This window comes from Halyomorpha halys, unplaced genomic scaffold (assembly GCF_000696795.3).
Source record: "Halyomorpha halys isolate HHAL.00 unplaced genomic scaffold, Hhal_1.1 Scaffold483.1, whole genome shotgun sequence".
Taxonomy (NCBI): domain Eukaryota; kingdom Metazoa; phylum Arthropoda; class Insecta; order Hemiptera; family Pentatomidae; genus Halyomorpha; species Halyomorpha halys.
The window spans coordinates 155028-173117 of NW_027110578.1; the positions used below are offsets into that span (position 1 = coordinate 155028).

Genomic DNA, 18090 nt, shown 5'->3' on the forward strand with positions numbered 1-18090 from the left:
TATATATAAAGTATTCCCATTCGGAGAGTATATTGAATTCGTGATGCAAGACGACACAGAAGTGGTGGAGGTGGGCAGCGCTGGCCAGTTATTGCTCATTTTTTAAAAAATAAGGTAATAGAAGAGTAGGAGCTTAAAAATACCGACAGTACCGGTCCGATTGAGTGACCTCTTGTCGTCATACTCTTTTATAACAATTTTACTATTTAAAAGATTTTGCTGGTGGAATTGACAAAGTAAATGGCTGTTATATTTTAATTATTATGAAACTAATATTTTATAACTTGAGCTATAAGAGGATACTGAATGATTTCATTTCCAGAAATTTCACATCTGTCTTTCCATAAATTTGTCATCTGTTCCAAGACTGCTACAATTTCTTTTTACAGTAAAATCTAAATTAGTGAAAAGTTAGGTAAACTATTACTTGGGATCAATATAAAAGAGAAACATAATAATGATAAAGTATGATAAAACAACATTAAAACTATTGTTGGTAACAAGCTCGCAGAGAAAGCTGCCAGATAGGCACTCACGCTCCCTGCCGTTCTTACCCCATCAGAACTTTACAACCCTTAAATTACAAATATTAGAAAAATGGCAGGCCAAGTGGGATGAAAGCTCTCCGAGTAAATCAAACAAATAAAACCATCAGTAAAACCATGGTCAACATCCTACCGCCGCAGGGAGGAAGTTGCTCTAACCCGCTTGTCATACTCTCCTCACGCACTCTCACCTGATCAGAAAACTGCCACCTCCAACGTGCAAATATTGTCAGTCCATTCTTACGATTAAACATATTTTTGAAGAATGTACTCACTATTTGCCAATAATAAACAGGATAGAACTGACCCCAAATTTATCAGAAGCTCTGACAGATGAGGAAGCTAAAATTACATTGGTGTTTGAATTTTTAAAAGCACATCGCCTTCTTTATAAATTACAACTCCTCTTCGATTTTTATTTATTTTTTTTTTTAAACTTTTTTTTTACTTTTATCATCCTATAGGCGTTGATGACCAGAGGGTTTTACGCCTTTAAGCAACAATCAACAACAACATTAAAACTAAAGTTGTTATGTAAGAGTATTGACAAACTTGAAAAAAAAAAAAAATAATAAATTTAATAACCTAAATTGTTTGGCAAACCGAAAGGCTTAATGGTGGGTTCCCATAATGTAGGCACTATGAGTGTCCAATCTGGCCAACAGTAAAATCTTACTTCCTCTAGCGCCCTCTGTGGGGAGAAGAAAAGACTTGGGGGATGAGAGAGCCATCTTTTTTTACAAGCAGTCATTCTTTCTTCACTCATATTCAGTGAAAAAAAATCTGAGTGAGTAGAAATATTCTGAAGTGCCCTCTGGCAACAGAGGAGGAAGCAAATATAAGAATTCTGTGAAGAAAAAGGAAGTATGGAGTAAGTCCACATATTCCCATATAATTCACATCATCATCTACAGGCATAACATCATTAAAATCCGTAGACCCCCAATCAAAATTAATTAACTCTTTCTAACAAGAAATGTTTTGTTTCGGCCAACACCTACACCATCTGTAACTTACACAATAGATTTTTATTTCTGTTAATTCGGTTTTATTTTTCATTATAATTCATTTCAATACAGTTCACTTACTATACCCAACTAACCAATCAAAAGTGAAGTAACCCCTGGCCAAATTAAATATAAAGCCTAATTCGTTTGATAAAAGCTATTAAATTATGTTATTTTAAAATAGGAACATTCTTAAATCAAATTACCCGACCGAGCCCCTACAATTTAAATCTTCGACAGTAAAATAGTATTACCTACTCGTATCATCTATCATTTGTGGTTTAGATATTCCTAAGAGATTCTATTCCGTGGAAATCTCACAATCTCAAGTAATTAATGAGCATTTAAACAATAAATGACCGAGTGTTTTTTTTATTTTGTAGAGGGAATCAGGATTCTAACAGATTTTTCGACATTCATCGTTATTTATTTGCTTGGTTTTTAGGTAGATTTTGTCCAAATACTGTTCTGTCGCGTAAATTACTGCTCCTGTTAAGATGAATATTAGTGCTGTATGATGAAGATACTATTTTTTCTTATGTTTTGTTTGACTGAATCGTGAAGATAGGAAGTTTTTTTTTTACGTTTATGAGAAATTAAAAATATTCAATATTCATAAAATAAACATTAAATCGGTTTATTATTAGTAATTATATCCCATAGTTCAGTGTTTATGCCATTAGATAAGTTAACCACTTCTCTAAACCAGGAGTCGATATAATTTTAATGGCCCTAATAAATATGTTCCTCATAAAATACTACGGGGCTAGATATTCAACCAGTTGTAACTGACAGGTTCAGATATGGCTTACTTAATCCTATTCATAGTGGCTCTAAAAACATCTTTATGTCCGTCCCTTGCGCTCAATCCTCACAAATGAATTTATCCTTCTAATATTATATTGTAAATACAGGTAGAAAATTAAATATAAACATTTAAATCTGTCTTGTGAATTATTGAATTGTTAATTATCAAATTATTGATTTTTTCAATTTACAAAAATTTATCTTTTCTTAACACAAAGCTAAAAATAGAAATGTAATACTTTATTTTTTCGCAGGAAATGTTCCGTACTAACATAATTTGCTATAATAATCAACAATTGCTATAATACAATAATAAACACTTAAAGAGTGTTTTCTAAACTCTAGAGAAAAATGTATCATTCCATTGTGTTGCAATATCATCTCAACAAAATTACCCATAAGGACATAGAAATAATATTTTAGAAATACTTCTTTTATTTTTACGTATAACATATCAATAATATTCATATTTATTTTTCTATTGACCCAAATATGAAAAACAATCACATTCATAGAAAAAAGTTATCTGTGTTATCTGATCATTATGAAAATAAATAATTTCATAAAATGAGTCATTAAAAGTTTTGAATCTACATTGGCTAGTACAGTAAAACGAAATAATGAGGTATTTGTCTACGCCAATTCCATATTAAAATATGGCTAAATTCATGAAATTGGACGGGTTTATGAATCCAGTTGATTTAGGTTACATATACTTTAGGTTGTCTTCGATTGGTTAACCTCAAATTTGTTGTAAGGGCTAATTTTATAGTTTCCATGTAAAAGTATTTGACTGCATTTTTAATCTAATTTATCAATTTTCATTGTTTTTTTTAATATAGCACTTAGATTGTAAATCACTTTTTAGCATAAATCAGAACATTTGCGCAGACCTAGATCTTTTCCAACTGAGAGTGCTGTAATGATCAAATTGGTACTTGCAACTTCTGTGAAATTTAACATCGTTTTTAATTTTATATAAACTTAACATAGTAATAAATCAGGCTCTAGTATTGCACGTATAAGAATAAGATATTTCGGCGAAAACATATGGGCGATTGGGGTCGACAATGAAATTATTTTAATAATTCCTAATACTATTATGAGACTTATTAATTGTGACATATTTCTTGCCCTAAAGATGTCTTACATGCTTTAGATACAAAACTAAAAAATTGTTTTCTTTTTAATTGGCATTAACTGAAAAGCTGAATGAATGATTTAAACACTCACTGACGCAAACTCTTTGTAATAAACAGCATTACATATTTTTTATAATTATTATTATTTTTTCATTATACCTCTCAGATCCAACTCATCTTTTTTTTTATTCTAAGACTCCCATTAGAATCCTATACTGCCTAACCATGACGGGGGGGAAAGTTTTTCATTTTGTGAGACCGCGACTCAATGAAAAAAGTCAGCGCCCCTGGCCGGATTCGAAAATCATCTTTCCTACTTTAATACTAAATGATCAACTATCTTTCTACATCAGCAGGTTTCAACCCCTCTGTAAAAACTTTCACACTACAATTGTCCGAATAATAATTGAAATTGGAGTTAATTATTTTCGCTTCTGTCAAAAGGTCATTGTGAAATGTATGTTTTGTTTCTTTCTGGTTCCAAGTGTCTATTTATTAACACAAATCCCCTTGTGATAACTCATATTTTCAGATATTCAGGAGATCGCATTTATAAATATTATTGTATAATTATGTGTAAGCAGCTGTAAGTTACAAATATTATTTTTCAGTAAGTATCATTTACCTGAATATCATCCTTAACCACATTTGGGTACTAAATTTTATACGAATAAAGTGCTAGAAACATCAGATAAAGTTTGACGGGTTGGTAGGATGTCATCGAGGTTTCGCATTCAAACAGGTGGGCTGTAATTGACATGACAGGCCAATGGTTCAAATCTATTAGCCGATATAGGATCCGCTATCGACGCTGTCGGACATCCCTGGTCATCACTATATTAAGGTTGCCCAATATCAGTCGATCAAAGAATTTCTAAATATTTGGCTTATGAAAGAAATGAGTCACTATTGATAAGTAAAAAATTCTATAGCGCTTCACACATTCCTATTTCATATTATTATGATTGTATAAATTTCTTATATAAGGTGTAAAATGTTAATGTTCATTTTTTAAATTGTATTATTACTTATCTCATTATTTTATTACATTTTATCTTCTTTTGTTTTTTCGTACCCATTATTATATTCATTTAATACATGATATATGTATACCTGTGAAATATTGCCTTGGATGGCCTTATGGCATTATAAGGTTAGTTGCAGGGTCCAATTAAGGTAGTTAGGAGCATGTAGCTAACGCCTGTAGATTATTGTTTCTAACTACCCTAACTAGACCCTGCCACTAATCTTATAATATTGTCACAAGGGAATCCAAGGAAATATTTACAGGTATACATTTATCATTTCCCTGTTATATGTGTGTATTGAATGAATATAGTAAGAAAGGAGTGTACAAAGAAAAAATTTAATATATTTTTTTTTCTCTCCTCCGTTATTAATATATAGGTATATAATAATACAATATATATCCCTATATAACATGTAACTGGTGCCCTTCCTTTGCTCCTTTGTCATATGGCATTATAAGGGGTTGGGATGGAACCGCTGAAGGCAGGGGGTACAGAGAAAGGGGAGGGCCGCTCCACTTGGGGGAACATTTTATCTTATCTTATTATTACTTATATTCAAAACAGACACTTATAGCGAGTAAGTTGGTTGATGAACATTTCACAATCTCACAAGAGGAGATCAAAATACAAAAAATATTTAAAGGCAATCAACCCTTTCCGGTAAACCCGCCCCACTAAAACCCCGATTTAGCAACGGTCCTATATTACTTTTGACTAAATCTTTCAAAAGTAGCCTTAATATTGTTCGAGCAATATTTAAAAAGTGGCTAAAATTGAAAAGAAAAAAAAAACGGCGTGAATTAATGAAATAACATTAAAAATTTTGGTAATAGATTATCACAAGGTAATTTTGGAAAAAAATCTTTCATCTAGTGACAATCTTCTACCAAACCTGTTAATTAAAATGAAAAAAAATGGAATATTTGAAATTGGACTTGGCGGGATTTAGAACTTTACTCCTCTCCTAAGTACATCCTTCTTTCCCGAAACTTAATAGTATGAATTTACATTATTGTTAGGTATTCTTACATTTTTAAAATGTGGTCGCTTACGTTATGGAAAAGCGACACCTCAAGATGTTTGATAATACTGCGTTGAATATTTGGACTTGAGAAAGATGAGTCTAATGAATTCAGACGGACACATAATACAGCGTGACTTTAGTTTGAGTTGGTAACATCCCGGCTAACTAAATTAGCTTTCAATAATTAAATCTTGATTCTAAAAACTTTATATAATAATTATAATTACTGATATAAGTATATAATTTTCCAATAAATATAACTGTATGTGATAGCATGTGTGTTTATAAAAGATGTTTTTAAAATTTATCTTAACTCATTCTCTATGAATAAATATAAAAATCATTTTTAAACAGTAACACACATGCGATCACATCACGAAAATTGGATGTTACCATCTAATTTAAAATTAACGAATTCAAGTCAGGCCATATAATGTGCCCATCTGAATTCTGAATTATTAAACATCTTACGGTACCGTTTTACTAAATGTAAGTGACCATGTTTCACATACCGTAACAACATTAGTTAACAAAATAAGTAATTTCTCTACTGCGAGTGACATATTATTTGATATAAGACAATTGAGAGTAATCAACCTTTTAATATAGTGTATATTTATGATTAATGTACTCCTGCCTGATAATTCAATTTACGATGATGGTTTATTATGGTTAACTCGCTTGAGTTATGAATTAATCTTTCTCATAATAATTTACTATTTGACAGCTAAATATGACAATGTTATTACTTTATTCTTCGTAAGCTCAAACATCTATGAACTACAAATTTACATCAAGTATAATTTTACAGTAAAATATTTTATAAAATATGGTCATCCCTTTATCTTAGTAGTTAAAGAGAAACTAACCTAAAGCTAATAACGCTGGTTCCTTACCTTTAATACCTACATGTCTTGCAAAATGGTATTTGCTTACGCCGCATTATGGATCGGTACCTATTGTTCGAATTATTGAAAACAATATTTATGAACCCCATGAAATCTCCAGACACCAGAAGATGGAGTTATGATGTGATGTTGATAGGATTTTTGGAACCTTTCCTGCCCTGCTACCTCGCAGGAAGGGGGAGATGGAGTGATAGATAGGAATACTGGATTAAAGGAAGCAGGGAGACTGTCAAAGAATTTAATGTGTCTCCGTGTGATGTGTTGTTGTACAGTACACTGTAGTTCGTTATAAATGTGTGTCATGTTACGTCTTTCCAGAGATGTCCCTCGACATATCTTCTGTAGTGTACTGTTTTGGTATTGTTATAGTGATTTCAGGGCTGTTGGGTAGAGATAGTGTAGTAGTGGTGCGCCGTGTAGGAGTGATGGTCGTAGTATTGCTTTGTAGATGAGTAATTTGAGTCTGAGTGACAGCCCTGGTGAATAGATGAGGTGTTTATGTTGGTATGATGTTGATTTGACAATTTGTATTCTTTTCTGTATGTGTGCAGTGAAAGATAGATGTGTTTCTAGTTTAATGCCTAGGTAAGTGAGATGTTTCGTGGATTGTATTGTCTGTTCATGAAGTTTAGGTGCTCTGTTGGGAGTTTTCTTGTATGAGAAAATGAGATGAGATGAGATGAAAGATGATGGCGTTTGTTTTTTGTGGATTGATGTGAAACCAAAAAAAAATGATTTAGTGCTAGTTAATGAATGAGAATAAGTGGACCGTAATGAAACTTGAATGATGGAATAGTTGACTGTCTAGATAGATTAGAATGATTGAATAAAGAAACAGAATTAACTTTACATTATATTTTTAACATAGATTTAACCAAAATTTTAAATCATAATACTCAAAATAAAATTAAACTGATTAAAAAAAAGAAATAAATTATATTTGCCCGAATTAAATGTTATTTTTCTGTTCTAACAATTTAATGAAATTTTCTGTTTAAGTTAATAAATCCTGATTGATCATTCAATATTGTTATAGTTTCACGTTGGTTGGACGTTGGACTTACTTGTCTGGTGATTTCGTATTGCTTCAGATTGCTTTCTTCATTTCTTTCTTTTTTTCCTTCCTGCCTGGCTCTGGTTGAACCTAAATTCACTCACTCATTCTACTCATGAGTGCAAATTAATGAAATTAAAGATGGTTGTTTTTACATTTAGGGTATCCTAATTTTCCTTACTGCAGTCTACTAGGGCAAGTAGATATTCAATTGTTTGTAATGGGTGATTGAATAATTGTTGTGTATGGGAAACATTGTTATGTAGTTTTAATTATTATTAAGGATGTGATCCTTAAACAATATGTATTAACTGATCTTACATTGGGTGTCCTTGAATTAAACCACAGATATGGTATACCGTGCAATTCAAGCCCTCGTGGAGAGAGGTTTATACCCCGCTGCGTAATCACCATCACACTGCGCTTTATTGCCCTTAAATAAAGACCCTCACTCCCTCACTTTTATCACATCCCGTCATTTATGACATTAAATGGCTCTTTATTTTTATCGTTGTGACAATTTGTTTTATGTAAATTCATTTTTTTTTTAATTTTAGTTTTCGACCACTGGGGTCATTTACACTGTGTTTACATAGTATATTACAATTGACATATTCTCAAAGTCACAATTACAAAGTGAGAAAGTTAAAAATACAAATTTATAATTTCAATTTACATTTTACAAAGTTACAATTAAAATTGACATAGGTAGTAAATTATTATATTAAATTATGCATCTACTTATACAGGCTAGAATTACAGTTAGCCTATATGTGATCGTATATATTAATACTTCTTAAAAAGTTTTGTTGTTGTGGGATATTCTCTCCTGTAAATCTGAAGATAATCGGTGTGATTCCAGAGTAATACATACAAGTGAGGATGTGCCAAACGGTGAGATCGTACCCGCAGTAGCGACATATCGGTGCATTTTCTTTTTTGATGAGATGATCGTGGGTGAGTCGAGAATGGTCTGTATGAAGATGGGTTAGAACCACATCTTATCTCCGTAGCTGAATCAAATATCTAGTTGGACGTTTCACTGTTTGCTGGACCATTCTTAACTTGTCTCTCGTGTTGAACCATTCGTTTTTCCATCCAATTTCTTTGATCCAAGAAATAACATCTTTGCTTGTTGATGTTGCTACGACTTGACTTGTCTTTATAGCTAGTCGGAAGTGCGAGTCTGCCTTCTCATTCCCGGATATCCTAAAATAACCTCGCTGCTATAAAAACAATACCTTAAAGTGCCCATGGGTAGAAAAAGGAAGGAAACTTCAACTAGCATATTTTGTATCTATTTATTATTTATTTTTTTCAATTTGGAGAGTACAAAAAAAAATCAAAGTTTTCAGATGCATCAACTCTATTATTATTGGGTGCGTTGAAAATGGATTTTGTAAAGATTTGAGGGCAGATTCTGTCAGAACAGAAGACCGAGCGGGGGCAGTTAAGAGGTATATTGCAAACTGCGCGATTGATTCCGAAGAGTTCTGCAGAGTACACCGAAGAATATGGTTGTAAAGAATATAAGACTCGAATTTATTATGGGTTTGTGGCCTACGGTTCGGTAAGCAAAACAACACTCCAGATGCTAGATCCCATTCAAAATGCCGCTTTGAGAATAGTTACTGGAGCTTTTCGCTCCTGACCGTCACGTGGAAACATCTGAAATACCACTATTAGTTAAAATAAAATGGCCGCCCGTAGCTCAGTGGATAAGACAGTCTTACCAATTTGATGTCTATTGGCGGTGCCTGTTCGAATCCGGCCTTGGGGCGTCGACTTTTTTCATTGAGTAGTGGTCCCACAAAATGAAAAACTTTGACCCCCTAACAAGGCTATGCAGTATAGGACTGCAATGGGGAGTCTTGGCCGAAAAAAAAATAGTTAATATAATAATAATAAAATCGGACATTTCATATTTTTTTAAATCACTTATACTATGATTTTTGCAGCCATGACAGTGAGTTCGTTATATTTAATTTTTTTCAACAACTTAATATTTAAAATCTTTACTAAATGTAAAATATTTGAATTTTAAACGATAAATACAAAGAGCTAGAATTAGATTTTTCTGATGAGAACTACTGGTATAAATAAAGAAGAAGCAAACATGTTGTACTATAAATTTGTCATGTATGAATTTTGTATTCTAAATATTTATTTATCCCCACTCTTCCATTCTTTTTTTTTTAACTATATATGATTCCTTTTGCCACACCTTTATTACAATTTTGTTTTCCTCCTCTTGTAATATAATATATCAGTAAGTTATAAACTTTAGAATTAGTATTCAATTACTACTTAGTTTTACCCATCCTTACAATTCTCTTCAACGATTGAATTGGTGCTGGCTCAGAGACTTATAGTAAATAATTTTATTGGAGTTCTGTCTAGATTTTCCACTCAAGTCCTTCTGCGGCTAACGCCCTCGCTCAGGCTCCACTGACTTTTAATACCAATAAACGTTTAATATAAGCTCTGCTTGTAGTTCCCCATGCTTAATATAAATAGGAATGAATGTATTTAATTTTATATATTAAATTATATATTACATTATAAAAGTGTATAATGTAAAGATACACAATAAATAAAACAAAGGAACCTTTATTGCCTACATAGAGCAACTAAAAAAATATATAAGCGCTGATTTGAATTCTCATTTATATGATTGTAAAAAAAATTATATTATATTAATCGATGAATTATACTTTCAAAAATTGTCCTTTGCTGCATCTACCTTTCATGATTTTTTAGCAACAAAAAAATCTTAAATAGATGCAACTTATATGAAATACGATTTTAAATTGTTCTCATATTGGTGCTGTAAAATATAATTTATTCATATTATAAGTATTTTGACTTACAAAAGACAGCTCATTTTTGGTTCGAAATGTAAGCTATAAGTTTAAAACAAAAGTAAAACTTAAAACTTAATTTATTTGTACTGGTTTGGTTTGATTTTTGTACGTTTCGGCTTGAATTTCAGGTTTAATCTTCGGCACAAATAAAATAATTTTTACTTATGTCTGTTTATCATTACTGACCGCATCCCTTACCATCTTCTCTTTGTATTAAGTCCACAATAAACATTAAATACCTTATTAAAAAAATTAAAAGTATACTCATTTTTTTTTTTTTTTTAAATATTCCTTGAATCGATCTCTTACCTCTAAATTATATCAAATCTCCAACCCTCATGTTCGGACCTGACGGAATCCGGTTGATGTAATTTAAAGCTATAAATACCATCTTCTACGCGTATCAGCATCTGTTAAGTGTCTAAGAGAAAGGTTTCAAAGCAATTCTAAAAACAAAGCGTTATGAAGTAATATTTAATTTCATATTTTGAAACAGAACAAGCTATATCACGGATTAAACTTAGGAAGGAATAAGTTTGAGAAGAGGGATCAGAGCGAGGTGAATAAAAGACGGGCATAAAACCGGAAAGCTCTTAGAAGAGCAGTCGGGCCTAAATCCCACACTTCTGCCCCCGTCCTTCTGGAAGCTTTTATTGTTTGTCTTATACTGTTTAGTTTTCATAACCCAGTTACAGCTACCGTTTACAGCTTAGGTCAATAAAATAAATGATTTAATAAATTTAGTTGTTGGTTTTAATAAAATTGCAAGTAACAATTAGAGCGATTTTTTTTTAAGAATAGCAAGAGCCCAAGAAAGGAAGAAACTATATTTCATCACCTCAATTGTTGATTTCTTAAATACAGCTAAGAGTAAAATTGGTGACTGCCAACCATGGTAAGAGGAAATAAAAAATTGTGGCCGTTCCAGTAGTTACAAAAATTAATTTTTCATTTCTTTCAAGTAAATAAAAATACCTCCCCGTTATTTTCTGGTTGAAAATTTTTTTTGGCGTATATTAAAAAACTGCTACTCCTACCCCAGCTGTTGCACCTCATTTGAGAGATATTAGACATCCGTAAACCAAAATATCGATTTTAATTTTTTTGCAAAAAAATGTCTCGTACCATGTCGTCAAATATTTTTGCCGTTAACCAGTTGAAAGTTCCATTTTCCTTTTTATTTTATTTTTCTCTATCCATTCTATCATGCATTTTAGTTCATACGGGTCTTTATCTGATAGAACTATTGATTTTTATTTAACAAAAATTGCACTACTATGGCGAAGCACATGTCGTAAATTTGTTATAATTTATTGCTCCCTCCGTTTTCTTTTTCACATTTTGTGATCTGTTTTATGATGTTTTTAAAATATAAAATTTTAAAAAAATGAGCAAAGGAAAATTTAGTTACTTAGGATTAGAGAAGTGTATGTTGTTTTTTGTTTAATGTTTGCATTCTGTGTCACAGAATGTATATTTAATTCGTTTTGTATTTTGTGTAATGGGTTGGATTTTATGAATGTAGCTTTTGCAAGACCAGTTGTGCTACAGGAGCCCATATTGGCTTTAGTAATACGTAATACATTAGTTTTTGTATTACATGTTTGGAGGGGTTGTCTATTATACGCTTCAGCAGCCTGTCACGCAGTTTAAGTTATTATCTTTAAGAACATTTTATGAGTGCTCTTTGTAATTCTACGGTCTAAGTATATTCTGTATATTCTGCGTTATTATTGAAAAGTAAACCGTTTATTTTTATTTTTAAATACTATATATTTATCACCAAGATCAATAGGTGATTGTTATGTTTGTAAACATTCGTCTCATTTTATTCAGTATATAAAACAAAGTTTTGGGAAGGTAAGGACATGATTAGTATTACTGGTGGACGGTTATTTGCTCACAGCTTAAAATATGAAATTATTTATATAACACAAAAAACAATAAGTTTTTATAAATGCATAAGTTCCTAAATATCCACGTAAATTACACTGCTCTTTTATTTGTTAGATGAAAAGGGATGAACCAATTAATTGGAACATTTCGTGATCAGATAAACCTGTTTTAGTAAAGCCCGAACTAGTAAAACTATCTTGGGATTTTGTGCCTTTTAAATAAAATAATACTTTAATCGAAATTCACAATAATTCTATAACTATAGAAGAAGTTTTAAAATGTTAGTCATTAAATTATTCTCGTTTTTTTTTTTTCAGACTGTGAAATTGAAGAGTTCTATTATTTCTTTTTGCTTTTTAACGATGCTCTGCTTTCAAGGATTCGAGTAATTAGCAATTGGTTATACAATGTCATGCAATAATTTAAATCCTCCTTACAAATCTCCTCTTCATCTTTTTTTTTTTTTGCTTATTTGGAATTGGCTTTAAGTGTAATAAATTTCATATATATTACTAATTAAATAAATACATTAATTAATATCTTCCAGGGGGTTATATTACTATTATATTATATAAATATAATATATTTTTTGTTTCTGTTACCCACAAAGTTAGAATCCAGCACTTTCTTGGGTTGGAGAATTCAAGGGGATTAAGTATGAAATTAATATGAATCCTAATCACATCACTATGGTCTTGAGACTTAAGATTTATTCGATCCTTTTTACTTCCCCGTACTTCTTCAACCTTTTTCAGGTTGTAGTAAAAGTAAAACTGGTTATGCAGGAAAAGGTATTTGATTTATCATCCTTAATATCTTTGTTATACTGAGCCAAGTGGGATGAAATTATGTTCAGCCCAGTAAATGAATCCTTTAACTTTTTCTTGCTTTCACAGGACTACACTATCACGATGTACCTGAACCAATATTGGAAGGACGAGAGACTCACTTTTAGCCACAACGACGAAGTACTCACACTGTCTGGTGACTTTGCCGAGAAGATATGGGTTCCAGATACCTTCTTCGCAAACGATAAAAACAGGTAAGCTTGCCAAAAAAATTATTAAGTCTTTCTTAGCAAAGATTGTAAAATTATTTAAAACTAGGGATCGGTGTGGACCCGGAATTCCCACCCTCCGAAAGAGATTTTATTTTCATACCTTAAAAAATTATACACATACAACGAGTATTGGTAAATGTAGTACAACGTTACGATCTTTAATAGGGAGAATCTTCCCTTCCCGCCCTACCTTCAATATTCAATTTTTTTTTGTACCCTTTATCAATAATAATAACATTAGTAGTTCATACATACGTAATACATGAAATACATTAGTGTCTCTTCTTCCTTCGATTGCCTTGTGGCATTGTAGGGTGCTGATATGAGTTCAGTTAAGATGGTATAGTATAGCTGTAGCCTATGGCAAAGCCATGGAATTAAAATATAAAATAAATAAAAATGGGATATTGGAGGTTTCATTAAAATTTATTATCTTTATCTTTTCAAGAAGCCAGTAACAGCGGATAGAGCAGTATATAAGAAACAGTATTTATACCGAACACATTGTAAAATCAGCTATAACTAGAAACCGGCGAAAAAAAATTTAAATATTATGTTACTGCCACGAAATCTTAAAGACTACCTTTACATCTTTTGATAATAGCTGGATTTAACATTTAAATGGAGCGATAACGACATTAGTTCATATAAAACTATTTTAAACACAAAACAGAAATATTCATTTATAAACAGATAAAAAAAAATTAAATATTTGTATATATTAAATTATATCGCTGCTTTCCCTGGCAATGTCTCGATGGTTTACAGTAAACCGTTATACCTAATGATACCTTGTGAGAATTATCCGATACCGCCAAGCAATGGCGATTCGCCCTAGAAAGTTTTTATATATTCTCCAGTAAACAGTAATTTGACAAGAAAGCAGTGACAATTGGACCGTATAAGTTAGCAAGCTATAGTGTCAACTTGTCAAGGAAGGGAGCAGTGTTGTGGGCGGGCGCCGAACTTATCTTCGATCGCCCGCAGGTCCTGGTTTATTTTTAAATTTCTACCTAACAACTTTTCTTTCGCATTTATTTTAAATATCGAGTTATTTATTGCTTTTTAAACTCGAATACTCATTCTGATTCAACAATCTACCGAATATATTATCAGTTGTACATCAATAGTGAACAGGGATAGAATTTTAGAATTATTTGTCTTCGGTGAGTTAAATCAAGACTAAATTTTTATAATTTATGATTGGAGAAGTATGTCGGGGGTGCGGTCAGCAAAGAACAACATAAATAAACAAACCATATTTATTTATTTTATGCCGACGTTTCGACCTGAGTTTCAGGTCTTCATCAGGGATTATGGCGTAGAAGGTAGGTCTAAACCGGTTTTAATTAATTTGTTTCATATAAATTAGATTCAACTGTCCAAGCTCTGATTTACCAGTGTGCTAATTACTCTACTTCTTGATTAATGTCCATGTTATTTATACTTTATTTCTATATCCAGTGCACAAGGTACTTAGTAGATTGTTCTGTTGCAGTTTCCTCCACGATGTGACCGAGAGGAACAAGCTAGTGAGGTTGAACGGGGACGGTAGCATCACGTACGGTATGCGGTTCACGACCACCCTCGCCTGCATGATGGACCTCCATTACTACCCTTTGGACTCCCAGAACTGTACCGTCGAGATCGAGAGTTGTAAGCATGAATAGAAATATTCATTTTATATGTTTGTTTAATATTATTATTATTTATTGTAATTTAATACTGCATTAAATGAATAAACAAATAGTAAATGTGATGTAAGCAATATTACATAGATAGATAATATTACAACAGCAACATGAGATATAATTAGAAATAATATTACAATAGCAACATAGTACAATTTTGTGGAGAATCTACTCATCGATAGTAGTTCAATAACATTTATAGAGGAGACAATTTCAAGGTCATCTTCTTTTCAAACGTAAATAAGGATAATCAGGAATTGAAGAGGAAGCAAGGTCTAGCCAAATTATCAACATATGGAACATTGAGGTTGGGTCGCCCATAGCTCAGTGGTTAAGATACAGTCTTACCAATTTGTTGGGACGTTGACTTTTTTCATTGAGTGGTGGTCCCACAAAATTAAGAACTTTGACCCCCAACCATGGTTAGGCAGTATAGGATTCCAATGGGAGTCTTGGATGAAAAAAATAAATAAATAAAATAAAATAAAAACAAAAACATTGAGGTTATTACGGATGATTTTACGTCAAAGTAAGAACTATTTATGGTTTTGTGAAGGATTTTGGACTGTAAGGAGATACAAGAGTTCAATAGTTCAATGGAGCCACAATGATCCCAACCACAAAGTTCAAATAGGTCTTATTTTGGTCTTGTAAATAAGCCATTTGTACTTAATTGGAAGTATAGATTGTTTGTCTAATTAGTGTTGTAACAGTCGGAATCGACGAGCAGTTTTCTGTCCTTTCAGTTTTGGGGGAGGATTCCAAGTTAGTGGTTTGTCTTAGACAGCAGATCTAATCGAGAGGGATGAGTAAAATATTATTAATGGATGCTGTAGGGCTGGAAGTCAAAGTTTTATGGCAATAAACATTGGATATATTATTGTCGGGGTTGTATAGTCTTAGGCGGTTCTCCAGCCTGGTATCCATTTTACAGAAGGCCCTCGCCAAGGCGTATTGAGAGCCAGAGGATGAGCCCTGGACACTGACGCAGGTAGAAGAGGTCTATAAGAGAGAGTCTGTATCTATATAAGAGAGAGTCTGAGGTAGAGTAACAGTTCTAGTTGCCGAGATGAACCAGACGGACTAGAACTGTCAAGAAAGGAGCCAGCTTACTAGCTACTAGTAGATGAAGCGGACGGACCAGTGTAATCGTTAAGGATCAGGTTACAATCTTAGTTGCCGAGATGAAGCGGACGGACTAAGATTGCTGGAGAGAAGGAGAGAAGATAGACCATCATCTAAGGTACGTGTATAGAAAAACAACTTTTGTGAGAATAAATCGGCAATGAACTTCTCTATCTCAACTAGAGTGTACGTACGCTACCAGTGCTATGACTAGGGCTAGGAATGAGGTGGGTCAAACATCAAATTTGGGATTTAGAGCCCCTTTATTTATAGGCCTAGTTCATGCGGCTGTGACCGAGAAGCGGTCGGTACATGTCTGCTTGAGATGCTAAATGTTATGTACAGAAATTATTAATATATAAAAATGACAATATGTTTTTACAAAGTAAAGCAATATCTAAATTTGAGAGCTTCGGTAAGGCTCGAGGTGCAGCGCTCTGGTGAGTTGTGACTAAACCGATTTGAGTTTGTGACTCAGCATACTCGCTACAACATATCATTACATTTTCGAAAATTAATTATTATTATATCTTCTTGTCATTTGTAATTAAGACTTTCATTAGTTTCTTTAAATCGATTTTTTTTTAATAAAACCTTTTCTGGTTAAGATAGCACGAGGTAAAATTTTGTTTTTGCAGCAATGGCATTTCAGAAATTACATTCAGTACCCGGTACCTTTCCTAACCGTAAACAATGTGTAACCTTAATTTCTTCTTTATAATTACTTCCGTGATACAGTCTTACATAAATGAGGCGAAATTAAGGTATCCTCGACCTCGCCATGAACTCGTTCGTTTTTGTTTCATTAAACTTGGAAATGAATTCTCTTTTACGTAGTTCGACGTCCTTTAAAAGGTCCCTCTTCACCCCTTACCTCTTTCAACTTAAAACCTTGATTAAGAGCTAATTTAATGTTTTTCAAAGCCTTCTTGACATAAAATGTAATAATTATGAATGTTATTAGGTGATCGCCTTTGAGTTTAAATGTTCCGTAGTAATAAACAATTATTTGAGACCCTCTGTCGTAAAACGTGGTAACTGACGGAACGATACCATGTGAAAAATCGATTGTTCAGTTTTAAGCATAATAAAACATACAATGAATCCTGCAATACAAGTAATTAATTATTTTGAGAATATTGAAAAACAAAACTTTTACCAGCTGCTATTCGCAAATTTTTTTTATGCAGATACAGGGGCAAATAATAGAGGATGGGTACTTGCAGACAACATTTTTTTATCCAAGTATAAGTTCCTGGGCTTGGTATGTGTCAGACCATGTTTTACAATGTTTGAGGCACTTGGTCGTAAAACATGGTATCTGACGTTTACTGTGATTGGAAAGTTTTTTTATCGTGTGTTTTTATATAACAGTAGCTTCATTGCTGCTACGCGTACTGTCAACTATCACGCAACACCTAGTGCATCAATACTGCCACGACATTAGATACTGTCATGACTGGCCTACTGGGTGTAAAACATGGTAACTGCAGCACATATTGTGTTCACATTTACACAAATTTATATTCTGCGGAATATCACGAATATTTTTAATTTGATTTCAAATTAGAAATTTCGTGTATGTTTTACCAAGTACATACTTGACTCATAGTTAAAGAAATAAAAGTTTTAAATCTACTTTTTTTAGGTAGGCTAAATGATGAAGAGGCTGTAAAACTTGTTAAGTACAGTAGATACCATTTTTTACTTCAAAACCGGTCAAGAAATACAAGCTTTTCTTTTTTTTTAAGAGCATCTTGGATTCGATCTGTAAGCGCTCATTTACGATACTGTCATTATTTCTATAAAAGTGCTCTTGTCAGAACTATTACTGACATTTAAAATATTGTATTTAATTTTCTCAGCATTAAGAAACAGACTGCGTACACTGTGGCGGCCATCTTTGTCAATTACCATATTTTACCTACAATCTGCT

General features: G+C 32.4%; 1 protein-coding gene across 3 annotated transcripts in view; it reads left to right on the forward strand.

Annotated features, from left to right (window-relative positions):
* LOC106683436 (gamma-aminobutyric acid receptor subunit beta-like) overlaps positions 1 to 18090 on the forward strand; it is a gene marked incomplete in the record, with an annotated part of 109309 nt that overhangs the window by 68339 nt on the left and 22880 nt on the right. For all 3 annotated transcript variants that reach the window (XM_067048750.1, XM_067048749.1, XM_067048751.1), the window contains 2 exon segments: positions 13175 to 13320; positions 14837 to 14994. In XM_067048750.1, the coding sequence (XP_066904851.1) occupies positions 13175 to 13320; positions 14837 to 14994 (304 nt within the window).